This window comes from Lagenorhynchus albirostris, chromosome 15 (genome assembly GCF_949774975.1).
Source record: "Lagenorhynchus albirostris chromosome 15, mLagAlb1.1, whole genome shotgun sequence".
In the NCBI taxonomy this organism is placed as follows: Eukaryota; Metazoa; Chordata; class Mammalia; order Artiodactyla; family Delphinidae; genus Lagenorhynchus; species Lagenorhynchus albirostris.
In genome coordinates this window covers 48,973,060-49,000,512 of record NC_083109.1, presented here as the reverse complement: position 1 = coordinate 49,000,512, position 27,453 = coordinate 48,973,060, and the positions used below count along the sequence as shown (strand labels likewise).

General features: G+C 42.8%; 1 protein-coding gene across 2 annotated transcripts in view; it reads left to right on the top strand.

Moving 5' to 3' along the window:
- Window positions 1-2,286: 2,286 nt before the first annotated feature.
- The window catches only part of PCSK2 (proprotein convertase subtilisin/kexin type 2), a 213,885-nt gene continuing 188,718 nt past the window's right edge, over window positions 2,287-27,453 (top strand). Inside the window, exons 1-2 of one of the 2 annotated variants that reach the window (XM_060123338.1) lie at window positions 2,287-2,463; window positions 22,635-22,739. In XM_060123338.1, the coding sequence (XP_059979321.1) occupies window positions 2,287-2,463; window positions 22,635-22,739 (282 nt within the window). The remainder of the gene's footprint in view (window positions 2,464-22,634; window positions 22,740-27,453) is intronic. The other variant, XM_060123339.1, reaches the window with a different exon arrangement.

Sequence of the window (27,453 nt, the reverse complement as noted above, 5' to 3'; positions counted from 1 at the left end):
TGATTCAAAATATGGGTAAAATATAAGGAAGTAAGAGAAAGGAAGAGTTGAAGGTCTCTGAGTAAGAAAACCTTGTGTTAGAATCAAATAGATGGACTCTAAGGGGTAAGCAGTAGAGTAAGATAGGGTGATTTTTTTTTTTTAATCTTGGCAGAAATGAGCTTCTGAGCAGTAAAGAACTGAGGAAACTAGAGTAGCTCAGTTCCCTTTTATTAATACTTTTCCAGAAACTTTGTTTCTACTCTGGCCCCTTTCATCTTTAGCCTGTGTCCTAGCACTTTCTCAGCATCTCACTTAGCTTTTCTTAAAGAAATTCAAGTAATAATAATACAAATGATAATAATAACTGCATACAGATTTCTTGTGCTTGTATCAAAGTCTTCAGTAATCCCTACATTTTTACTTGGCAATGCTTGAAAGGGCTTTCGGGAAGCCAGCTCTGTCAACAATGAGCTCTGTTTCAAAGACAGTGTGTCCCATGGCATTGTGTATTCATTTCTACCATTAGTGTTTTTCTTGTGTAGATTCTAACTTCATGCTAAAGTGAAAAGGAGGAAGTCTGAAACACACACATATGTAATGTGTCAATGTTATAATCTATCTCTCTTTCTCTCCACCTTGCTCCTCCCTCCCTCTCCTTCTCTCTCTGGATGTATTGCATACACTTAAGCCTCTAGGCAAAAAAATCTCTTACCTCTTATCCAAGTGAGGCAGGATTTTGGACTTTGGAGCTACACAGTCAAGATCGAGCCTACAAAGTCAAGATCAGTGTACATACTCTGTAACTCAACACTGTTTGAGTTGCTTTAAGACAATCGCTCTCATTTTGTTGCAGACATCGCCTCCCTGCTTCCTCTCACTAGGGCAAGAAGAAGTCAGTAGTAAGCAGTTCCTAGACTGTGAGTGCATGTTTCTTAACTGGATAACTTAGTTGACCCTTTGCCACTTGGCCTGAATTCGCCCCGGTCGAGGACGCTCAACCAGCCTCGGCCCAGTGCCTGGGATCTGTGGCTGCGCCTTTCCCAAAGCGCAGCCTGGCTGTCCTTGCGCAGCGTCCTCAAGTCTGGGAGTGCACCTCGAGGCATGGCGATCCCGGCCGCGGCTTTCTTGAAGGCAGTCTCAGCGGAGCAACCCAGACTTCTGGAGGGGTCTCATCTCTTCACACTTACTGATGGGGGCGAGCCTGATCTCCTGCCAGGCTTCTCAGTTGTTTAGTTCCAGACTCGCCTGGAGCCTACAAAATAATTAAAAAATAGCTCGCTTCTGCACTCTCGCCCCCATAAGTCACCCCAAGAAGGCTACTCTCCCCAACGCCCCCCTCCCCTGCCAGGAAGGGGAGCAGCCCTGCCCTGGGATTTGCCCAAAGTGGCGGGAGGAGGGTTGATGTTTGCTTTGTTATTGAGAGAAGGGGAAGCAAGTATGCCTTGAGTGCTTGTGTGTGTGTGTGTGTGTGTGTGTGTGTGTGCGCGTGAGAGAGAGAGAGAGAGAGAGAGAGAGAAAGATAGAGAGAGAGAGAGTTGTTTTGCAGCAGAAAATAAACAGGGAAGAAGAACCGGGAGAGGCCGGTGCCCCAGCTCCCCTCGGGGCCTCAGAGAGCGGCACACACCGTAATTCCCTTTCCAGAGCCCTGCAGATTCCACAAACAATGACATCACTCCGGCGCCGCCGACCAGATTACAGCTGGGGGGATTTTCCTGGGAGCGCGCGGGCCTGGGTGGAGGTGGAGGCGCTCTCCAGGGTGCTGAAAGGGGCGGGGGCGCGGGCTCGCCGCGCGGCGCCCCCCGCCGGCGGAGGCGGACCTGCCCGGCCGGGGGCGGGCAGGGGCGGGCCCGGGGCGGCCCAGGGCGGGACCCGCCGCTTCTGCAGCCCTCATTGGCTGCCGGCGGGCGCACGTCACCCAGGCTGGAGCCTTCCTCCCGCCCCAGTGGAATTGGAGCTGAGGAGGAGCTGAAAATGCAGATTTAGCATCAGGCACAGATACACTCGCTCTTTCTCTGAGATACACACAGCTCTCCACATTAGCACCTCTGCGAGCAAGCGGGGCTGCCTGACTACACGGCTTCCCCGCCAGCCAGATGCTAGAGAACACACACTGATTTGCTCCTTTCCAAACCCCTAATCAGTGTTTTTCTCTACACAAAGATTTTTTTAAAACAAGCAACAACAAAAACTATATATATATATATATATATATATATTTTTTTTTTTTATTTGCACCTTCCTTGCGGGACCACTGCTCCGCCAGCCTGCGCGCCTTCTAACACCACTTTTCACTCCCAAAGAAAGATGAAAGGTGGCTGTGTCTTCCAGTGGAAGGCGGCCGCCGGGCTCCTCTTCTGTGTCATGGTTTTTGCATCTGCCGAGAGACCGGTCTTCACGAATCATTTTCTTGTGGAGTTGCATAAAGGAGGAGAGGAAGAAGCTCGCCAAGTTGCAGCAGAACACGGTTTTGGAGTCCGAAAGGTAAGACCTCTCTTGCATTTCGCATGTTGTTTCAAAACGGGGGCAGCCCTGCGCAATCTCATTGCAGATTTGCAAGTTTTCTCTCTTTCTTGTGCGATGCAGATATTCTGCCATCGGCTCCTTAACACAACGTTGCCTCCGGTGATCTTTCACGGGTTATGTAATTAAAATGCCCTTCAAATTGTACTCGTAAGGTCATAAAAACAATTTATTGCTCTTTGACTTGGTGGCGAAAACAGGATAACACCTTTCAAACAATGCGGTGCGCCCGGGCTGCTGTCCGAGCTACCAACTTCTCAAGGCTGCCTGGGGATGAGGTACGAAGTGCTGAACAGCAGGTCTTGGCGTTGGCAGACTCGTCAGGGATGTATCCCCCGCCCCTGCCTCCCGGAGAACGGGTAGTTTCCGACGCACAAAGCTGGAAGCTTGGACACTGTGATTCGTCTCCGCGCTTTTCGAACCCGGCGCCAGGAGGACTTCCCTCCCTGACTCCTGTCCCGGCTCTCTTCCAGGGAAGGCAGCTCCCTGGCTCCAGGAGACTTGGAGACAGAACTGGTTTTTCTTTCCAAAATCGGCGCTGAACTTCCCCCGCCCCCGCCCACGCCCACGCCCGCCCACCCCGAAGCGTACTCAGCTCTCTAGTTCTCAACTCGCAGCTGTAGACGCTGGAGAGGTAGATTTTGAGGGGAGTTCCTTACGGAGAACTCGGGGTGGCTCTCTTGGTATGTGGGCGGCCGGCTTGGCTTTCCCACAAGAAAGCGGGGATCCCCATTCCAAGAAGTTGTCAGAGTTCAACCGTTTGGGCAGCTGGAAGATGTTCCCAGCCTCGGATGCCTCGGGACTCCTTTGGAGACGCCAGGGTACCCAGTCTGGGAGGGAAGGGAGTGGAGATCACTGGATGGGGGTCGTGGCTGACCTACCTGCTTCCTGCGAAATATCTCGCCAGGGATCTCAAGTGTCCTTAGGGGACCTGGCGAAGGGTGCGGTGGAGTGAGGGTGCAAGGAGAGACCGGGGCGATCTGAACCTGCGGGACGGAGGGATGCGATCTGTCGACCAGAGCGCTGACCGGGTGGAGGTCTGTGGGATTCCGGGTCCCGTTTCCTCCCTCCTGATCCCAGGAGAGAAGCTAGAGTTGAGCTGTGGGTGCTTCGGTGCTGCTCTTGCCTCGCAAGGGCAGCGCGAACTGGGACTCAGTCCCTTCGGTCCGGACTTCCCACGTCTCCAGCCTCCCTCCTAGCCGCTGCAAGCCTCCTTCACCTGCTGCGGGTTCTCCCGCGTCCGTAGGGCGTTGGCCACCGCGATTTTGACCCCAAATGGGTTTGACAGTGAGTTTGACAGAGGTCTGGGAGGCGGCGCCGGGTCTGCCTGTGGCGCGCGGGCGGGTCCCGCAGAGGGACTTGTTGCTCCCGGGAAGTGTGGGTGGAGCACGGGAGAGGAGACGCCAGCTGAGGGTGCAGCCCGCCGCCGCTCTAGCCCAGGGCCTGGGGGCTGTTTACAGAGTGCCGCCAATACAATAAATAAGGAGACCCTCCTTCCTTCCCACCCTTACCCCTGCCCCAAACTTGGCAAGATCCAGGACCCAGGCGCCATAAATATAGTGGTGATTATTATTAGCTGACAGTTATAGGGCACCTTTATGTGATGGAGTCCTTACTTTAATACTTTTCTTTAATACTCTCAACAACTCTGAGGAAGCTACGATTATTATTAAGCCTATGGTTCTGATAAGGAAATTGGCTCAGATAAAGGCCCAAGATGAAAACAGCCAAGAATTTAAGCCCAGATCTTTCAGAGATGAACTTATGCTCTCACCCCCTTAGTACATGCCACAGCGAGCTAAGTGCTCTGCAGGGTACGTTGGCCTTTAGGGTATGCTGGAAAGGGATGTGGCATCAGGTTCTTTAAAAAGGCTCTTAAAAAAACAAAACCAAAACAAAAGCTCTGTGAAAGGGCTGCGGTTGATGCAGAAATACCTGTTACTCTCTACCCATACCAGGGCCCTTTCCATGGGGTGGGCAGACATCACTATCCTCTTTTACTTCCCCTATTGAAAATATGCCCTTAACATTTGATCTTAGAGATGTAACCAAATCTAGGTGTAGCTGAGACTGATAATGGCTTAGCATATATGCTCCAAGAAGCTTACTTCTTTTTTGTATAGAGGTGAACAGCCTAATAAAGGATTTACAGTTTTGGTGATGGAACTTGAGCAAGGAGGTGTAGAGACAATCTCATCATAAATGAATCTGAATCCTCTCAATACACTTACCTTAAAATCTCAGGGAACTCATACTTTGGGGTGAAATCAGATACCTAAGCCTCTTTCCCATCTTTTCTTGGAGAGGAGCCCACTGGTTTTGCATTACAGTCTCAAACCGGCAGTTCCCATCCAGGAGAAATGGGCTTTTTACCTTTCCATCTCCTAGTTACCTGTCCATGACCTCTCAGAAGCGCTCTTATCCAAATGATTTTTGCTCTGATATCTATTTAAGTAAAAATCAGTCTATGGCAAGATACTTCTGATGAATTGTTGCACGAAGCTACACTTGTCTGGAATAAACCCTCTTTTCCTCCTTTGGATCCATGTCCACTCATCCCCCAAGACTGAGCTCCAAACTTTCCCTGATGCCATGAGCTTTCCCTTCTCCAAATCCCTGTGGGATAAAGAAGCAAAGACTACATGACATAAGCTAGGACATTTCATTACTTGTCCTCTAGTCAGTTCATATATGTAAGTAAATACGGGTGTAAGCATTGTCTACCCACTTAAAAGTTAAACATTCAGGGATGGGATCTTCTATATTTCTCGTTTCCTCACCAGAGCCAGCATATTATTGCCAGGCTGTAAGAAAACTTCCTTAGTTTTATTTATTCCTCCAGGTCTCCCAAACACTGTCCCGTCTTCTTTTTGTCATGCTATACTGTACTTTTGTCAGTATTTCTTATTCATTTTTCATTTAAAACCCCCAATACCTCCTTCTCCTTCCTCTTTCTAACACCTAGGATACCTCCCAACCCCCTACCGCCCCATCCTTCCAGATGCTCAGTGTCAGACAGCAAAGATTCTCAGTAATTATTTATTCATATGAAAGAAGGGAGGGACCTACTATTTTACAAAGTTATCTAACCTCATGACTCTGTGAGGTAGAAATTATTGGCATCAGCTCTAATTCTCAGATGAAAATCTTAAAGCTCTAAGAGGTTAAACGTAACTGCTTATATCTGGAAAGTGAAAAAAACTCAGATTTAAAGCCAAAATAATTTTGTTTTTCTATCATGCTGCCTCCAGGAAGCCTTCCCTGACTGCCAAGAACATTGCCTTTTGGGCACCATTTTAGAGTTCAGATATTTTTCCTTTCCTTTATTTCTTTTTTCTACAATATATTTAACACTTATTTGGTATTAACTTATGTTGTTAACTAATGTGTACGAGTATACACTTCTTCAGATAAGTTGTAATCTCCCAAGAGATAATATATTATGTCTTTTTATAACCTCTATATTTAGCACAGTGTCCTATATATAAGGTACTCAATGAATATTTTTTGACTATTTTGCCTAACTCTTACAAGACCATAAGCAAACAATTATATTTCCTCTCTCAAAAGGAATAAAAATACCTATAACTTTACCCTCAGAAAGGTGTGTTGAGACTAAAATTTTCTATTTTATCATGATGTGGCCCAAAGATGTAAGTTCACCAGAGAAGGTGCATATGTCTAGGAGAACGAGTGAGTTTGCAATAATGACAAAGACGTTATTCTAAAGATTGCCTTAAAATTCTCAATACACTACTAATTTTAATTCCTTTGAAAAAGAAAATGAAAATTATTTATTAATGCATTGAGGGTTGGCCAAAAATCATGTGAGAATTAAGGTAGAAATCCAAACAACTGACAATTAAGTTTTTTCTTTTACTATAATATGTTTTATTTTTTATCCATGTAGAACTGAGGCTAGGATGATTACACAAGTAAAGTCATGTGACAGCTTTTATATGTATAATTGTTAAAAAATTTTTAAAATCTAATAATTGTGCTGTTATGTAATGAAAGAATAAACTTCTGGTCATTTTAATTTTATTGAAGTATAATATAATTTAGGAAAGAGCATAACTTGATAAATTTTCATGAACTGGGCACACATGTGTAACCAGCACCTAAATCAAGAGATAAAATGTTATCAGCATTCCATAAGTCCCCCTCTTGTTCACTTGGGTAGCTTTTAGCTTTAGGTTTGTAGGAGCTCTTTACCTATTATGGATAGGAATCTTTTGTCAGATATATGTATTTTGAATATGTATTCTCACTCTTTTAATGGTGTTTTAATGTCCCAACAATATTGAATCCATATTATATAATTTTACTTTCACTTCCACATACAATCAATTGTCAGTCAAAAGAATTCTCTAACCATATTCCCCCGTCCTCTTAACATAGTTTGGGGGATGAAGGCAGAAATAACAGGAAAAAGATTTGATCCTAAGTATTTCTGAAAGGATTCCTATCTTAAAAACCCTTAAGGGACAGTTTTTCTGGAACTACAAGATCTACTATCATGATAGCTAAAGGGAAAGAGCCCATTTCTCCAACATGACTGCCATGAATTCCTTTTGGATCCCAACTTAATACATTATGCCTTAGGTCAAGTCCAAGTTCATCCCTCATGCCTTCTCTGGTTGTTTTGTATCTCTTTGGAACTTCTATTGCATATAATCTGTTCCTTTCCCTTGGACCAGTCACCAGTCATATCTGTCACAGCACTCGCCATGCCCAAAGCCCCTCTGTGGCTGAAGGAAACCAGGAACAGTGATGTTAAAAGGTAAAGATGACAGGATTTTGATTAGACAGCACCAGAAACTTGGCTAAGTTATGAAATCCCTCAGAGGCTTATTTTATTTGAAATGGTTAATAAAATATGGGGGTTGTGAAAAATCAATAATATAGTGCATGTAAGGTTCTGGACACAGTGCTGAGTGCATAGAATAAAACCCTATTATTGGTAGTAGTAATAATAATAAGGTGATGACCTAGACACATTTTTTTTTTTTACTCAAGAAAGCAGTTGTGGGTTATACTTTCTCAGGAGTGACAACTGATTGAGCGAGGAATAGACACTCAACCCAATGGCAACCCATCCATGAGTCAACCATGGTCCATGAGATGGCCTGGCCCAAATAATTCAGTGGTCTACAATTTGTTACAGACCATGGTAATTATCTCAACCAATCATACTGGCTCCTTTAGGAAATGTGACCCACTAGTTGCTACAGAATGGAGAATGGAGTCTAGTTGGCATGAGAAAGCCCATCCAGGTTGTGGGAGATGCAAATGTTGCATCTGAGTTTCTAATAACTTCCAGCCCAAATTCCCAGCCAAAGAACTCTGTGACAGAGGCTTAAAGCTAGTCACCAAACTAATTTCCTCTTCTACACGAGCCACAGAAAGACCACATTTCCCAGCCTGCTTTGCAGGTAAGTGTGGTCATATGACAATTCCAGCCAATGTATTGTAAGCAGAAGTGATGTGCTTTTCTTCTATGCCTGATGCATAAAAACTCCGTGTAGGTTGATTTTCCACACTCTTTTCTATTCTGAGGCTTGATGTGATTGAGAACAGTAACTCTGGAAGCAAATGCTAAAGGTGGCAGAGTCACAACATGAAAGGAGCCCAGGTCCCTGATTCCTGACTTAGAATTTCTCATTCCTTACGTGAAGCAGAAATTAAACTATTACATTAAAGCATTGAGATTTGGGAGTTTATCTTTAGAACAACCAGTATTACCTAAACCAATACATTCTCCATAAATGTTCCTTTTCTCAAGCTGTTGAAATGACTCTCCAAACTTTGCAACCAAACCAAGGCAAATCACAACAGCAATAATCTTCTAAAGGCTTATGAGAGTTCTTAGATTTTCATCTCATAACATCAACCAAATTTTCAGGTCTTTGTGACTTGTCTTCTCCAGCAAGAATATAAAATCCATTCAATTCTCTGTTGCTCGCACTGGCAACCAATACGCCCTACTCATAGTAGATACTCATTCTGTGCTTCTTGACTGATAAAGACACTTGGGTCACAAGATGATGATTTAAGCCGTCAGCTCAGAGAGAAAGTACTTGAAGAACTAGTCTTAAGAAACTACCCCTGTAATATCCATTTATTAATAGGCAGAAATTTAGCTAGGAAACAGAAGTAGTTAACAACCAGCAAATCACTGACTGACAGACTCCTGTGTTTCCCTAAAATTCCCAACTTAGAAATTATCAATAGTAGAATACATGAGTTTTTTGAGCAGAGAAAATAAAGCCTGCAGTTAAAACTTGATAAATACAAAAGAAGGGGGGAAATTACACCTCTTTTTCTCAAATGAATGACTATCTAGAAATCAATTTCTATTTCAAAAGGTCTCATCATAATGTTATAGCACATCAGAGAGTAATGCTGATAGTTAAATTTGCAATAGTTATATATTCAGCTATAACTGCTCAGAGAAGTCAGGCTTAAAAATAAAACGTGAAACCTGAAGTTCAAATGCTTTCCCCCCACTATAGCAGTGGCTTTATTTTACATTTGAGCTCAGATTCATCATTTTGAAAAGAAACACTATACTAAATTTCTGGAATATATTAGTTGATATTCAAAGAATCACAGGGCAGTTGAAAAACAGGAGTTACAGCTTGACTTTGTCTACTAAGATGTATTTGTTATAGCTAAAGATGATTCAGTGGCTAAAATCCTCTAATGGTTAGGGAATCAAGAAATTACATCTGAGTTAACTCTCTTCTATCCTAAATGTAATGATTGCATATTAATGGATGGCTTCTACATGAGGTATATAGAAAAAGCAATAAACTTTTGCAGTAAACTCTACTGACAAATTGTTTTTGTCCCTAAAGCTCATTTGATCATGGCTTTTTGGATAATGTTGTGATATGTTGATATCCTCTGATGAGAATAATTGAAAATAATAAACTCTTAGGTTGAAAGTGAAACATTGACACAAACTGTTAATTTTCTGATATAGAGTAAAATAGACTTAAGAGTGTTACAACATGCTGATAGTTTCTTGTAGAAATTTGACAAGAACATGAAGAAAACTGTAGTATCCTAGAGTGGCCCTTCATTTATAACTTTAAATGTGGCATTGACTCCCCTAAACACCCAATTCTTCTCCTAGTTTTTCTTAAATTCTAATTTCATCACAAGTCCTTTTACCAGAACTTCTTCAGTCCCAAATTCTTCATTTTCATTCATCTCTTGATGAGCTGGGTTTTATTGAAAAGTGAAGGGATTAGCCTGTACATGAAAAAGGAACTCTCCTCTCTTTGAGATAAAAGAGAGAAGAATGAGCAGATGAAGTTCAGTTTTTAGGTCACAGAGGAGGATATCAGGAGAATATCCACTTGGGAGTCACAGTTATTTCAAAGGTGTAGGAGGCAAGGTCAATTCTTGGAGTGAGGGAAGTGGTGCTGGGATGGGGGCTTCAAAAGAGATAAAATTTTTTGCTCTGCAAATGGGGGTGGGAGAGGACGCTGACAAAGGACCGGTAATGACTTCTGGCCGGTATTGAGGGGCCAAGTGGGAGAACATGGATTTATAGCAGCAACAACTGAGTCATTTTCTTCAATAGCACTCAAGTGGAGGTGGTGGAAGCAGGGAGAGAAGGAAATGGAGTTTTAAAAAATGGAATATCCATAAAATAGAAGAGAAGGTTAATTGGGATTAGTAGTGAGAGAGTTGAAAGGGAGAAAGCTATGGTTAGTGAGTAGGGTGTTGAAACTCAAGACTCCCAAAATTGAGCATTTCCAGACAATGATGAGGTCCATGGAGGTGAGTTACCAAAGCCAAAAAGAGGTGGAGGTGGTCAAGGAGCTGAAAGTCAAATGCACAAGCATCCATCCTCGTGCAGCTTAGTCATGCCATAGCTAAATAGCATTGCCAAGGGAGAGTGTGGAGAGAAAACGAAGAGAAGAGGTTCTAGCACAAAATCTTGGAGAAGTTTGGGCGTGGTGGGAGAAAGAGGAGATGGAACTTGGACAGTTAGGTATATGGAAGATTACTTGAGAAAGTGCAGGGCTGTGAAAGGAATGGAGATGAGGATTAAGAAAGAAAGAATGGGGCAACAGTAGCCACTGATTTTGGAGATGAAGCCATTGGTGTGATTGGAGGAGGCACCTTAGCACATGGGAAGAGGAGAAGTACAATATGTCGGTTTGGGTCCCCAGGAGCAGTCCCTGGGACGAGGATTAAATGCAAGTTTTTTATCCAAGGCATGATTCTAGTAAATACCGGTAGGGGAGTGGGGAATTGAGACCGGGAAGGGAAGGCAGGAATTAAGGGTGTATTACAGCACAAGTTGTCACTGTGCGTAACCAGGGCTCAATCCTACCAGGAAACTCTGGGAGATGGTTTAGAACACGTCTGAGAGTCATTCTGCCTGAGGGGTGAGGGAACTGCTGTATTTATATGCCAATTGCAATCAGATATTGTTTCATGATTGATAGTTTTTCCTGGGTGGCGTTGACTCTCCAGCATTTTGACTTGGCAAATGCTCAAACAGAGCAGAATTTGGCCGCCAGAGAAAACTCTCAGACAAATAGATCCAGAGGCTTTCTTCATACACTAAATGCTAAGGCCCAAAGGGATGTGAGCAGGAAAGTGATAGTGTCTGTGACAGGAAGGAAGCCAAATTGTGAAGGCTGCAGTAAGTATGATGAAGTAGAGGTATCAAGTGTAGGCAGTTCCTTCAAAAAATATAGTGGTAAAGGGAGGACAAGAAGAAAAGTATTATTATGGTGACAAATTTATGTGGTTTTAATGATTTTTATGATAATGGTTTCTAAACACTTGTCAGACCACTTGGAGATTGGTACCCCACCAAAATACTGTGACATACTTGACTGATTATTCTGACTGATTTATCCAGACTAATTTAAATTTTAACAAATTGTAACTGAAATTATGGAGTTACAGCCTGTCAGAGCAGGAAGAGACCTTGGAAAGGCATTAGTTTAACCCTTAATTTTATACATGAGGAAATGGAGATCAAACATGATGTTTCTGTTCCCAACTATTTGCAATGAGCATTGGAACCCTGTTGCTCCCTGACGGTGGTTCAGACGCTGCATCATCAGAACCACTGCACCAGCCTTTCATGCTGGAAGAGAGAGAGAACCAGATTGAGAGGGATTTCTATGAGCAATTAGCCATATAAACCAACCTGTTGGTTACCAGTTCATTTCAGGTCCTCCTAGGCTGCTTTTCTCAAATTTACCCCTAAAATTTTTACAGATTCCAGTTTCCCAAACAAAACTGGGAAAGTTATAAGTTCAGGGATTCCACACCAACAACAACCTCCTGGGGAATTCCCTGGCAGTCCAGTGGTTAGGACTCCGGGCTTTCACTGCAGTGGGCCCGGGTTCAATCAATCCCTGGTCGGGGAACTAAGATCCTGCAAGCTGCATGGTGCAGCAAAAAAACAAAAAACAAAAACCTATTGGATTAACACTTGATAAAAGATAGAATAAGAATTTTATATTTCTTTGACTGTCCCCTTAGTGACGAGCACAGTGCTGTACTTTTAGCAAGCACTTCATAAATATCAAAATCAATGGTTAGAAAACATTCTAAAGGCTTAGCATGATCATCAGATGCTCACTAAATGACAGACAGATGTGTTATGAGATACTGCAATCAGGAAAACCACGCATGCGAGGAAACGTTATAAGAATATCCTAATTTGTATCTGTGTTAAATGACTTCGATTATTAACTGTCATTAATAGCCTAAAATTTTGTGACTTAATGAGAAATTCAGAAGCCAATGACAGAGGAGAACAAGGAGATCCACAAATCCTATCTTTCCTTGCCCTTAGCTTGTTCTTCACTTCTGTGAAGAGGGGAAAATATGTTTCATCAAAAGGCTATCAGTTCTCTTCAAAAATGATGGAAGTTCAAACATAAGAAGGTAGTTGGCATGAAAGAGTCAATTCTAGTCAGTTCCTGTTGACTGTGTTTCTAGGGAGTGTCAACCAGGAATGGGAGACCAAGAGAGAGCTTGCAGAGCCTAAGATGGGGGGAGAAGGATGGGAAACAAGCCACTGTGGATCTCTTAAAGTCCAGGGGCAGCAACATGGGGTGGGGTGCGGAATCAAGCCAAAGGGAACCTTGGAGAGTGTGTCTCCAATGAGGCTTGGCATGAAGCAAATTTGGACCCAGAAGTTGAAGCCCGAAACAAGCCACTCTGGCCATTAACTTAGGAAGGAGGAAAGGACCAAAGAAAAGTTATGGAAGTTTGAAACCAATGGACAAACAAAGTAACAGGAGCACCGTCATAGCGGGGGAAGCGCAGAAGCAGAAGAATATGCTGTTCATTCAATAAACACGTAGTTAACACATTCAATAAGCAAGTATGATATCAGGCACCGAGACACGGACTTGGGGACAAGTAAGAAAGTTTTCAGATATTAAGGAGCGATCCAGCTCCAGTGTGCAAACCCTTTTCAAGTCTTTGGTTGTGTCACATTTATTAAGTCCCATTGGCCAATGCAAGCCATATGGCCAAGCTCAGAGTCAGTGCAGGAGGCAACTCTCCTAAGGAGTTGATACGGAGAGACATAAACAAACGAGGACCACTTCTGCAACTTTCTCCTCCCGAAGAGTCTGGGAGTTACAGCATTTCTGAGTTATCCCATCCAAGGGCGAGGAAGCTAGGAAATGTAGCCACCACCTCCCATTCTTCCCCGGTTGAGGGTTACACCTGAGGGGCATCAAATCCCTTGCACTTCTGCTTGCCCCAAGCAGGCCAAGCCTGCTTCCACAGTCAGACTAACACCCTCAGGCAGAGGGATGCATGAAGACTGTGGCATGTACAGGCACTGTGTACAGGGGACCTCCAGGGTAGGTAAAAGGAATGCAGGAAGGCCATCAAAACATCATCTGCTACACAGAGGCACAGGTTAGATAAGATACAGAAATCACAGACAAGTAGGAGTGCTCTATATGAGTACTGGCAATATGCTTTGGGAGAGATCTGTGATATAGGACATGTGAAGCAGAAGGGAAGCCTTCACAAGGCAGGCAGTGCCACGTGGAGGTGAGTTTGCACTGAGGCTCATAATTTCAACAAATTAAAATAAAAGGGGGTTTATCGAGGATGGTACAGCACATGAAACAAAGTGCACCGGAATTTTAGAAGGATTACAATTAGTGTTGCCTGACTAGGCAACATTTTTGGGAGATGAAACCAAAAACGTGGACTGAGGATGGTTCATGAGGGGTCAGCCACACCATGTTAGGAACGTGGATCTTGTGGATAAGTAGAAGGAGACATTGAAGGATACTTGGAAAGTATAGCAGAGTGGCCATAGGTAACCCTAGAAAAACAAGTTGAGCTAGTAGTGAAGTAGAGGAGCCTGGATCTCCCAGCCTTGTTCCTTTGTCCTAGGGAATCATTCATATCCTGGAAGCAGGTATCACCATCCCTTTTAACAGATGTTACTACTAGGGAATCATGCCTTTGATCCTATTGCCACTGGCTGATGACATCAGGGATAATAATAGCTTAATTATTGTCTTTGAAGCCACAGTGGATGGCTGGTAGAGGTGGCCAATTCTGTGCATGAAATTTATTCCAGCTAAGAACAAAATCACTAAATGCATACTACTTCCTCCCAGACACACAGATACATGAATCTAAAACAAACCCCCTAACTTAGAAGCCAAAAAGAAAAGCCAGGACAGTAATGTCATCCCAGCACACCTGATAAGTAGCTTACTCCCTGATATTCCAAAGGAAGAATGCATGTTCTTACATTTTCATTTCTGAGATAATAGATGGAAATTTTGCCTTAGGTTAGAAAGGAACTGTTTGTGAATGAGGCTGAGGGTCAGCTATTCTTCACCTATCTCATTGTCTGACTGTCATTTTAGACTTGATATAAATAAGTTGTGTAGGTTCTTGGGAGTATATCATTGTTTGAATCCCACTGTGGACTAGTAGCTCCATTCCACAAAAACAAACAACCCTGGACAACACAAGCCGTTCTGCATTTTTGTGCTCCTGGTCATAGGGAAGAGCAGCTCTTAGAATCACAGAAGAGAGTTGAGTGTTGTCCATGGAGAACAATACCTAGGAGAAGCGTAGAAATGGGCAAGGTGGGCCTAGAGCCAGGTGTCCTGAGTGCTGGGTCAAGGATTTTCCACTCTCCCCTCTCACTTCCCCTCAGATAGCTAATTCCCCCCTTACAAATAGCTAATCCAAAGGAACATCCATCCATACAGTCATATTTTATTGACAAGTTTTTATTGAGCCCTGCAGAGATAGAGCACATTGAAAGGGATGGGTTTTACAGACAGAAAGGTAACGTATTTAGATTTATGTGCAACAAAAAACATATTATATTTCTCTAGACCCGTTTAGAAGACTTCCCCTGATCTGATGGCTCCATCCAGTCTCTTACAAGTTACCTATTTTATGTGCTGGGGTGTGGAAAACTCTGTTTAGCAACTGGTTTCTGGTTCTATACCCAAAGGACCTCCTCAGAGCAGGCTAACCTTACAATATGCCCTGAGAAGTTCAGGCTGAATAAGATTCTCTGTCACATCTGGTTACTCAAAGAAATGAGTCCTCACACCACAGGCCTCCTTCTGTTGACAGAGGAGCTGGAGGTGCAAGTAAACAATTAGGCTCTTCTGCTGTATGAGCGGCATCTGTTCAAAGGAGCTGTCAAGCCTTCCACTCCTCTAGTGAAATCATATTTACTTTACTCACCTAAATAATGCGGCTTATTTGCCTTCAATATGAAATTGTCTTGGCCTGTTTCTTGTTGATTGATTTTTATGAGATAGCATATTTTTTGTGCCTCTGTATGCCTCTCTGCTAAGAATGGAATGACTTCCTATCGAACAGTTCCAATTATTATATCCTTTCATAGTTTTAGAATCATTGGATATATTCAAAATGCCCAGCTCCTTCTCTCCATTTTATTCACTGCCCATCTAGGCCCCTTCAAAAAATAAAAGAATGATCAAAGTAAATAAAAATAATAAATAAAAATTAAAACAATAAAAGCCACATACTCTATATTCCATTTCCAACACGTTGCTCTCCGTTGGGGTAATTATAGCAATTGGAATCCGCTGAAATGGGCTATATTATTTTTAAGACTATTTCTTAAAAGCCACTTTAAGTGGACAACAATTAAGGAAGGTACAGAGATTTCTCATACACCCCTGCTCCTACACACGCATACTGTCTACTTTTATCAACATCACTCACCAGAATGGTGCATTTTTACCAAAGATGAACCTACATTGATACATTATAATTGCCCCAAATTCATAGTTTCCCTTAGGGTTCACTCTTAGTGTAAATTCTGTAGGTTTTGACATGAGTTTAATGACATATATCTATCATGATAATATCATACAAAATATCTTGACTTCCCCCAAATTCTCTGTGCTCTGCCTGTTCTTCTCTGCCCCCACCTGCACCCCCTGGCAAACACTGATCTTATTTTTCTCTGCACAGTTTTGCCTTTTCAAGAATTTCAGATAGTTGGACTCATTGAGACTTTTCTGACTGGCTTCCTTTGCTTTAGTAATATGTCTTTTTGTGGTTTGATAGCTCGTTTCTTTTCAGCACTGAGTAATATTCCATTATCTAGATGTACCACAGTTTATTTACCCATTCATCTACTGAAGGACATCTTGGATGCTTCCAAATACTGACAGTTATGAACAAAGCTGCTATAAACATCTGTGTGCAGGTTTTTGTCTGAACATGAGTTTTCAGCTCATTTGGATAAATACCAAGACGTGCAATTGCTGAATTATATGGTAATAGTATGTTTAGCTTTGTTAGAAACCGCCAAGCTGTCTTCCAGAGCGTCTGTGCCGTTCTGCATCCTCACCAACAATGTATGAGAGTTCCTGTTGCTCCACCTTCTCACCAGCATTCCGTGTTGTCAGCGTTCCAGATTTGGGCCATTCTAATAGATGTGTAATGATGTGTCATTGTGGTTTTAATTTGTAATTCCTCATGACATACAATGTGGAGTATCTCTTCATATGATTATTTGCCACTTGTATGTCTTCATTGGCGAGGCATCTGTTATGGTCCTTGACCCCTTCTTAAATTGGGTTCTTTGTTTTCTGATTGTTGAATTTTAAAAGTTCTTTGTATGTGTTGGATAGCAATCCTTTATGTATCCTTTGCAAATATTGTCTCCCAGTCTTTCACTTGTTTTCTAAATTCTCTTGATATTGTCTTTCACAGAAGTTTTTAATTTTAATGAAGTCAATATTTTGCAAATATTTTCTCCCAGTCTGTCACTTGTTTTCTAAATTCTCTTGATATTGTCTTTCACAGAAGTTTTTAATTTTAATGAAGTCAATATTTTGCAAATATTTTCTCCCAGTCTGTCACTTGTTTTCTAAATTCTCTTGATATTGTCTTTCACAGAATTTTTTAATTTTAATGAAGTCAATACTTGAACAACTACTCAGTGAGCTTAAATTGTTGACCCAGGAGATCGTGAGCTAAATAATCGGTTTCTGTTTGGAGCTACTAAGATTTTTGGTGGTTTGTAGCACACATTATCGTGGTGATACAGGAATGAAACTCAAGTGCCTGAGAGGCTTTCTCCAAGGCTAGAGAACCTTAATGAGGACCCCTGCGGCTCCTCAGCCACCAGAGCCACAGACTACCTCCACGGGTTTGCTTATCTCTCCAACTCTCAGTCACTAATCATGTTCTCTGAGCTTCTTTGTGACTCACCTAAGAGCCTGACAACAGAGGCAATTAATGTTGGTCCTGTGGAGGCAGAAGAGAAAGGAAGAGTCTTGTGCAGGAGAGGAGGTGTTCTTTCCCTGTTATTCTCCAGACCCTTTTTTTTTTTTTTTTTTTTTTTTTTTTGCGGTACACGGGCCTCTCACTGCTGTGGCCTCTCCCGTTGCGGAGCACAGGCTCCGGACGCGCAGGCTCAGCTGCCATGGCTCACGGGCCCAGCTGCTCTGCGGCGTGTGGGATCTTCCCGGACCGGGGCACAAACCCGCGTCCCCTGCATCGGCAGGTGGACTCTCAACCACTGCGCCACCAGGGAAGCCCCTCTCCAGACCCTTTTTCAAAGCAAGACAGAAAGAGGTGAGAGTATTCAAATAGCTGAGATGTGTGATCCTAGGTCCAAACTTTAAGGAGGAGGAACTTTGGTTGGGGTTAAGATGTAACTCAGTACAGGTGAGCATTGAGAACCTGTAAACAAGAGCTTGTTCAGGCTGAAGCATGGTTGTAACATAGGCAGGACTATGCCTTCGGTGCCCCTCTCCTTCCTTTCTCAATTCTCTCTTCCTTTCTGGCCGTAGGAACCTCCATCCTGTCAGCAAATCTCAGTAAGGCATTTAGCTGACCATGGCTTAGGGTGTTACCCACCCCCATCCCCCCAGAGATAACTGGACTTTCGTGCTAGTATTCCACACACACACACACACACACACACACACACACACACACACACACACACACACAGATTAAAGTTAGGATTGGGCTGAGTGGGAACCTTTTAATGCTATCTCAACCACACCAGCTGACACTGGCTCTCCCCCAGAAGTTCTCAGGGTCCCCCTTCCTCTCTCCGTCTCCCCTTTCCTTACCTTCTCTTGTCTAATGCACAGCTGCTATCTCCTTATTTCTATCCTTCTTTCTTTCTATAATATTATACGTTTCTGTCAATTGCACAATGTAGTTTTCCCGTGTGTTTCCTCATTGGCCTATAAGTACCAGTAGGGCAGAGCCTGGGATCCCACCCCCCTCCACCCAGTTCCCTTTCTCCCTCATCCTTATTGCAAAGTGCAGTCCCCCACCCGTAAGAGATTGCATGCAATCCGGGGAAATTAAGAATGGTCTCAGGAAATGTCAGTAAAATGCAGAGCCTAGCCCTCCCTGTAAAATGCAGGACCCCTAAATGAAATTGACAGCAGTTATCAGCTGAACCAGTTTTCTATCCTTGATGTATTGTTTTGTTTCCCAGTTTTTATTCCTTGAACCTCTTGACAGCAGCTCCCCTTGAAAATAAAATTATACATTTCTTCCTATGTGGAATGAAGTCCATTGTTCTACCAAACTAGACTCCCAAATAAACATGACTGGGCATCATGAAAATCAACGCAATGGACAAAGCCACTAAAGGAAGCGTCCTAACTGCTTGGGGGCTCTGGACCCATCTGAGAACCTGTGAGAAGCAGTGGTCATTCCTGAAACAAGCAAATGCATAGAAGCACAAAATTTGGGGTGGAGACAATGTTCACAGACCAGCGTCCAGGGGTTGCCTGAGGGGAAAGAACTCTGGTCTAAAGGAAGGTGGGCAGTGGGCTCCAAGAGGATTTAACACGCCTTATTATCTGTTCACAATCGGCGGCCAGTTCCCTGGGGTTCCTGGCTGACGAGGAAAGCGAGTGTGTGGGTTCAGAGAGGAGCTTTAGCTTGGAGCCATGGTTATCAGTGGGAGAAGGAGGCAGGCGGGACAGAAAAGAGGCAATGAGAAGCGTTGCTGGGATCCATAAAATTTCGCGGCATAATGAGAATTTCTAAAAACTGCAAGTCTGAGTTAGCAACGTTATTATACTGTCACCCAGCCTGAACCTTCAAGCTGACAATTTGCTGTGAATTCTTCTTTCACTTCTGTTTTTCTCCTTCTTTCTGGAACCATGTGTATTTTGCCTTAAGACACAAAGGTGATGGTGTAAAAGAAAAGAAGGATGTGTGTGTGTGTGTGTGTGTGTGTGTGTGTGTGTTTAAATGAAGGAAACATTTGAGAATATACTGTGTTGAAATATATGAGAGGTTTCTTACTGGGACACAGGTGAGGGTTTGGGGACCTAAGATTGCTTTCAATATGTCTTTTCTATTTGGAAGATCAGCATTCTACTTAAGAAACAGAGGAAAGCACAAGCATTTCTTCACTGAGGTCTGTGTGGGCAGCAGGCACCTTGCACTACTGTAAGGCACACGGCATCTGTCTTTCCCTGCCCGTGATGAGCTTGTGCTTTTGCACATGATCTCCCCAGACAGTTGCTTCTCAGAGGCTCAGAGGGCAGTGGATTTGGGGTCTACACTCCAAAGACAAAAGGCAAAAAGGGCTCAGAAAAATAACCAATGCCTGCAGGTTAATCTTCTGTGGTCAGTCAGTTTACCTGTTTATTGCCTGAGTTTCCAATTTCAGCTCTATGAGACCAATTAACTCCATTTCTTCCATAGCCAAGACAGTGCTCCTAATCAAAGAATCCTGGGTCGTGGGTCCCAAGTACACCCCAGAGGGTCACTCACCAGCCTGGCTGTCCCTGAGTCGCACTCCTCCTTGTCAGGAATTCCAGCCTGCAATCTGTTGGATTCATAGCCAGGATTATCAAGGGGGACGGGACATAGAGCGAGACAGCAAAGGAAGCGGTGGGTGGGAAGTGTCTGGAGTTACAGTCAAGGAGACCAGGGATTTCCGTTGAGAGCTCCCTCTTGACTGGGCAAGTCCTGCCCCTCCCTGAGCCACAGTGTCTTTCTCTATGAAATGAGGCACTTAGACCAAGCCAGGGGTGCCATTCAACTGCCTTCAGTTAACATAACCATGTGAAGTGACTTCAGTATGTGACAAAGGGAAGTGGCGGAACCTCCGGCTTGAGATTTTTAAATATATGGCCCTCTTAAGGGCATTCAAATTTAATTTTAAAAGTATTTTTACATTTTAAAAACTTTCAATTTGGGAATCATTTTAGACTGAAGAAGTTGGCAAAAATTGCACACAGGTTCACCCATGTTCATAGCAGCATAATTCACAATAGCTAAGAGGTGGAAGCAACCCAAGGGTCCATCGTCTGGTGAATAGATAAACAAAATGTGGTACATACATACAGTGGAATATTATTCAACCTTAAAAAGGAAGGGAGTTTTGACAGTGCTTCACATGGACGAACCTTGAAGATATTCAGCTGAGTGAAATAATCCAGTCACAAAAGGATGAATATTTTATGATTCCACTCATATGAGGTCCCAGAGTAGTAATATTCTTAGAGACAGAAGGTAGAATGGCGGTGGCCAGGGGCTGAGGGGAGGGGAGAATAGGAAGTTATCATTTAATGAATGTAGAGTTGAATGTGTAGGATCAAAAGAGTTCTGGATATCGATAGCAGTGTTGGCTGCTCAATAATGGAGATGTACTTAAAGTTGCTAAACTGTACACATGAAACTTTAAAATGAAAAAATTTTTATATTCTATATATTTTACCACAATAAAAAAATTACTCTTTTTAAAATGGCAACAAAGTTCCCATATACCCTTTATCCAGCTTTCCCAAAGTTAACGTCTGACAAAACCATAGTACAATTTATCAAAACCAGGAAAAACATTGATATAACACTATTAATTAATCTACAGATTTCGTTCACAGTTTTCCAAGTGTTCCACTAATGTCCTTCTTTTCTGATCCAGGATCCAATCCAAGATATGTGTTACATTTAACTGTCCTGTCTCCCTTGTCTCCTCTGGTTTCAAAAATTTCTGCAGTCCTTATTTGTCTTTTATGATCTTGAAGGTTTTGAAGGGTACTAGCCAGTTATGGGTTTGCCTGATGTTTCCTCCTGACTGCATACAGGTTATGTATTCCTGGCAAGGAAATTATGTAAGTGATGTCTCCTTCTCAGTGCATTGTATCATGAAGCACATGATTTTGATATGTTTCATCCGTAGTGAGGTTAACTTACATCACTTGGTTGAGGACGTCTCTGCCAGGTTTCTCCACTGTAAAATATTATTTCTCTTTGTTTATCATTATATTTCCCCCACTAATTTTAGCATCCTTTGGTGACACTTGCCAGCCACAATTATTTATGGTGTTTCCAAATGGTGATATTCAATTTCTGTTCATTACTTCTACTTTTGTTAATTGGAATTCCACCGTAAGAAAGAGTTTTCCATTTGCCTCTATTCAAATTTAATTTTTTAAAAAAAATCAGTAAAACAGAGCCAGAACAATGTCCCTCCAAAGCTCACTGGCGCTCTATAGCCCCAAATTTCCTTTCTTGTGTTAAAAATTCTCAGATGCTTCATGCCCTCCAGAATAGGAAGTAAAACTCCAAGTTCACACCACCTGACAGTGGTCATAAGCACAAGTCTTTGGAGAGCAAAAGATAAGCACACTTACATTTTCTTTCCTTCTCCCTCCACCCCTGCACCTTTTTGATCAAGTCTTATCATTACCCTGAGTACAGCAGCAGGGTTAAGTAGAGAAAACATTCAAGAATCACTGAGCCTGGAAAAATGCACATGAAATATTTATGTTTAATTCTCCCTGAAGAATGTGGTTTTTAATGAACAGGAACAAAATCACAAATGCTACAGTGTTCTAAAAGATTTTCACTTGCACACCAGACCCCTGGCCAAACTTGCTGTGCCCTTGAAGTTCATCTAGTATCTGCTTCTCTGGCCTCAGGCCCCCTCCTCCTTTGCCAGGAATGTCCCTCGAGGGCCCTTATCTGGGCTGCTCCTGGCTGGTGTCACCAGCTGACAGACAGAGCCAATATTATTGTAGAGTTCCGAGTCTGCACAGTCCTAAAAATATGAAGGAATAAAACATTTTTTTCAGCTAGCTATTTGTTGCTGTTATCCATTGTTGAGTAACAAACCAACCCAAAACTTCTTAGTATAAACAACAACCATTTTATTATGTTCATGGACTTGGGATCAAAGATTCATACAGGGTACGGTGTGGATGGCTTGCTGTGGTCCACATGGGGCCCATTTAATGGGTAATGGTCTGTAGTTTTCTCTTCTTGTGATACCTAAGAGAAGAGAATGGAGAACTTGGTGTGGGGATGAATATAAAGGGAAGGCTCCATGGAGGAGAAGAGAAGATTAAAAGATGGATAAAAACTAAAGTAATGGAGGAAAGAATAGAAGGTTTGTGGGGAGGGGAGGCGAACGGCATTACATAAGAAAAGGTAGGGAAATGGGGAGGAGAGCAGTGACAGGGAACCAGAGCGCCAAGTCTGATAGGGGGTTAGCAGGGGTTTTCTCACATACATTCCCATCCCAGGGAGCCCCGGCATGCACCCCAGCTCTGGGGTCCCTGTTCTAGGGCGCCACCAGAAGCTAACCACGCCTGTGTCTGTTTGCTTCTCCACAGCTTCCCTTTGCTGAAGGCCTGTATCATTTTTATCACAATGGCCTGGCAAAGGCCAAGAGGAGACGCAGCCTGCCCCATCATCATCAGCTGGAGAGAGACCCCAGGGTGAGTTTTCCTGGAAACCTGCCTTCTAACCTCTGCTGCCGCAAATGAGCCCATTGTGGGGGTGTACAAGGGAGCAGGCAGGAATTTTGAAGTTAAGGCACTTGACGTGTAGGCCAAATGGATCCCTTGCAGAGTGGTCCTGGGGACTCTGCTCCTCTGTCTTACGCGTAATAATTAAACCCTCGATCGGCCAGAGGTGGGGGTGTAAACAGGAGTACCACCTCTTTTCTGGCTTTTTCTCCTGCATTACCGCGTGAGGACTACTGGTTGCCCGGGGACATGCTTTGGCTTGCGAAGGATGGGAAGACACCAAGCAGTTTAATAAGTCATTTTATGGACGGTTTCTACTGGTGAATCCACATGCTCTGAGGAGACTGCCATGCCCCATATGGCCAGTGAGCGATCAGCTCACAATAGGCAGTGGGCTCCTCCGTGTCCAAGCATGACTGAAGCCACAAGACCTGCTCGGCCCCTCTTCCCACACTGTTCTTTCTAAGTCACCGCGTGCCCCATGTCTTCTGGATGCTCATGACCCCCACTTTTACCTCCAATCTTTACCTTCACCAGCTCTCATTTTCTACTCCCTTTCTCCTCAGAAACCTAAATTCAACTTTCTTGTAACCAAACTTATCATCTTGGCCATAAAGCAGCTCCTTTTCCAGTGTTCCCACTTCCTGTTTTCTCAGAATAAGAACTTTGGGCGTCGTTGAATCCTGACTGTCCCCACCTCCTCCGCCCTCCCCACACTCATTCAACTGGGAGATTCTGATTTCTCATATGCAGTTCACCAAGAGGGAAATGAATAACCCAGGCAGTTTGCTCTCTGTACACTGAAGGCTTCATACCCTCTTCCCCAGGACTTGGGTGACAGTGGATGTGAAGAGGGTCAGACATTTGAGTTAGAGGTTTAACATGAGACTCCTTTGGAGCTGATGGAATCTGGAATCATTCATGTGGGGCTTTTCATGTGAACGTTTGACTGGGTTTAATGTGGCCTTTAATTAGGAACGCAGATGAAACAGACTCCCCCGCAGATCACCAACTGACAGGCCACAGGCAATTTTCCTTTAACTCCTCAACCCAGGGGATCCCGCATTCCCTAGAGTGAAAATACTGCTCTGAGAAGCCACTTTATCTTTGCTTTTGCAGTAAGATCCAAGCTGCCGGTGCTGTCAGCCCAAGCCCAGCATTAGTAAAGGGTCTGCTGTAGAAGTTGGCACCATTACCTAAGGGAGGAGCTCTCCTTTCTGTCATCACAGCCTTGGCCTGGCTGTATCAGTTCAGTGTCTGGGAATGCCCTTGAGAAGCCCTGGACAGGGATGCTGCCTGTCTCACCTGTGGACCCAGAGTGGGTACCAGCAGACAATGACCACTCTGGGGCAAGTGACACTGGTTTTCCCTGTGCTTCCTACCTGCCCCATGATCTTACCCTTTATGGCCAATTTTTTTACTTTTATTTATATAATTCTTAAAAGTTCCTTTGGTTTCTTTTCTTCCACAATTAAACACATTGCCCCGAGATCATTCAGAGAAGCACGTAAAAGAAATTGAGGCAGAAGGAAAGTGGTGCTTAAAAGGCTTGGATAGGGAAAGAGAACCAAGGAACAGTGAAACTAAGAAGCCATTGTTTGGTTCAGAGAGACTCCCCAGGCCCATTAGATTAAGAGTTTCTTATTTTTGCACTTACTTGAAATGATCTTTGAAATGCTGATTCTTGAAGTGTAGAGTGATGTTTACGAAAGAGAAGGAAAGATGGGATGGATAATAAGGAAGGAAATCATGTATTGGTGATTCTAATCATTTGTCTTTCTCCTCAAAATAGTATCTATTTTAACCAAAAGGAGCATCCAGTCCCCATTGCCCATTATAAGGTCCCGGTAGCCATCTGCCTCTACCTGGTGGGGGTGTCCATGTACCTGCCCACAAAGACCAAGAGAAGAGAGCAGCAAAACTAAGGTCGTAAATCTCCCGTATCTTTTATCTGCCTTCTCATCAAGGTTAAATGTCAGGGCTGCTGTCAATAATAAAACCATTTTAGGAAAAGAAATAAAGCATAAAACCTCATAATTCTTTGCAAAATGAAAAAAAACCCCAAGAAACAAAAAGCCCTGCTAGTAATGACTGCCTTGTTCCAAAAAACACATTAGATTAAGGCCTCAGTCTTTCTTGCAGGGTGTTCTTGTGGTCACCTAATTTTGGCATCGGCTGACAGGAATCGGGTGGCTACTCTTAAACAAAAAGCATTGATGATGAACCGTACAACAGCAGTGTTATGAAGATTTTGGAAGCCCTGTGGGTTTCTAGACCTAAACTAAGGGCAAGTACGTCGAGTTAGGATACCTCAACGTGGGGTTACCCAAGCACATTCAAACAGGTTTCAAAAAGAGAAGTAAATAGACGTATAGAGAGGAAAGGGGAAGGATCAGGTAGTTGAAAAGGATCCTTTGTCTCTTGCACAGACGTTGCTAGTTACTTTTCATGAATCGAGATCTTAAGAGCAAGTTGTTTTATCCTCCTCTGAAACATGTTGTCTCCTGGGCTTATCAGCTTTAATCATGCTAGTAGCCCCAGCTTCCTTCTCCCCCTGTCTCTGCATTACTTCCTGGCCTCTCTCACTAGCTGTCCCCTGGCTTGTGAACGACAATACAGAGCCCAAGGAGCCACGTACATAAGTCCGGGAGGGTTTCAGCTTCTATAGACTCTCGGGGCTCAATCTACCTAGGTAGCTTTTTAGCCAAAGAAATTACCAAGATCTCCTATCAACCCAACAAATAGAGAAGAAAAAGATAGAGGACCAAGCTTACTTTTGGTTTTGTTTTGGCTTCAGAACAGAAATTTCAAGGATGTTTGTCCCTCATTTCACGACTAACTTTTATGTTTAAGGAAAAGAAGAAAACGACTAGAAAGGGATCACAGGGACTTTTTGTCCAGGCCAGTACAGGGCTGCTTTCTATATCTTTATATTTGTTCATCAATATTTAGGGCAATAGCTAAGAAAAAGATTCTGGTGCAGACTGTCTTAAAGGTATTCTCTTGCCTTTCCATTTCTTTCTGCTAAAAAGCTTAGAATAATGCCGTGTAACATCATTTAGATGCTAAAAGCAAAAACTGTGTCTTTTTTATTTCTGGGTATCTTTGTATAGTGCAGCTCTGAGCACAGAGTAGATGCTCAAAAAGTGACTGTCGAACGAATAGATGGATGGTTAATGATTTTTTTCAGAGTTTTAATCTATGAAATAATATTGTTCATCTCATCTTATGTTTTCACTGCTATTCTAAAATGTGCATCCACTAGGAAACAGAAGTATAGCCTTCTTTCTAACGCTTCCTTTAAATACATTCTTAATTGTGGGTAAAAACCCAATTCGTTTCATCATTTTCAAGTCTTGTCACTGAAAATCCTATGAGGAACCAGTTTTTAATTTCCAAAGTCACTCTGTGTTTCTGATCATATTCAAAGTCACAGTGCAACCACCGTAGCAAGAACATGTTTGGAAAGTGTGTGGATAGCTAAAATAATTTGAAGATGTAATAAGTAAATCCAAAGCTGAAATGAAATAATAAAACCAAAAATTCTTTCTCAGCATCAAGGTCAAGAAAAATAATCCATGTTCAAAACCTCTGTGACATTTGTGAAACTTTAGCTAAGAGCAGCATCAACAGATCTTAAAGTCAAACCTAACTGTGGTCCACAGTCTACGCATCAAACCGCATACGTTCTACAAGTTCTTGAAAAGCTGCTGGGGAATAGATTTATTTAAGACATTTGTTTCACAGTCCTGTTGAATCATATCTGCTCATCTGACATAGAGAGCATTGAAATGAAATACGTTCAGAGACATAAAGACTCACATCGTTCAATAACACCCACCAGTTATATGGAAGCCAGATAATTTAACAAAAAATAACCTGAACGTCATTTGTTGTGAGAAGTTATATTTGATTCAAGAATTACAAACGTTTATTTCCTTTTCTCAGCAATGCTACTAGACCATCCAATTATCCCTCAGAATCATTTTTTGTTTAACATCTTTATTGGAGTATAATTGCTTTACAATGGTGTGTTAATTTCTGCTTTACAACAAAGTGAATCAGTTATACATATACATATGTTCCCATATCCCTTGGGATCATTTTTACACCCGTTTCGAGTCAGAAACTCCTATCGGTCCACTGAAACCTTTTCTCAGTTCCCTGGTCTCAAAGAATGTTTCATGTTTCCTCTGTGTTCTGTACACAGGAGCTGTATCTTCCTAGCTTCTTCCTCATCCAGGTGTATTCACATGTCTTATGAACATAGGTATCAGCATATGATCACATAGCGATTCACTTTTGTCCTTTAAAGGTCTATTCTGAGGGTATTTGTGAGTTTTCAGGGCACTCCAAAAACCCACAAAAGTTAGCTTCACTGGACAGTCTTCAAAAATCTCACAGAACGATACAATCTGAACAAAAAAGAATTTTGCCTATTCTTTAAAACTAACTGGACATGACTGGTGTGATCTGTTTGTAAAAATCTGAATAATGAGTGAATCAGGCTTCCTTTGTCCATGGGACTTAATAATACAATAATTGATATTATTTTTTTAATGGATTCATTATCATAGCTGAAACTCAGGTGGTTGACAGAAGCTGGGAATGGCTTGTAATTGCTTTGGGTCCTTCAGCAGTTCAAACAAGCAAAGAAATTCATTTACCTTCTTCCTCCACAAGT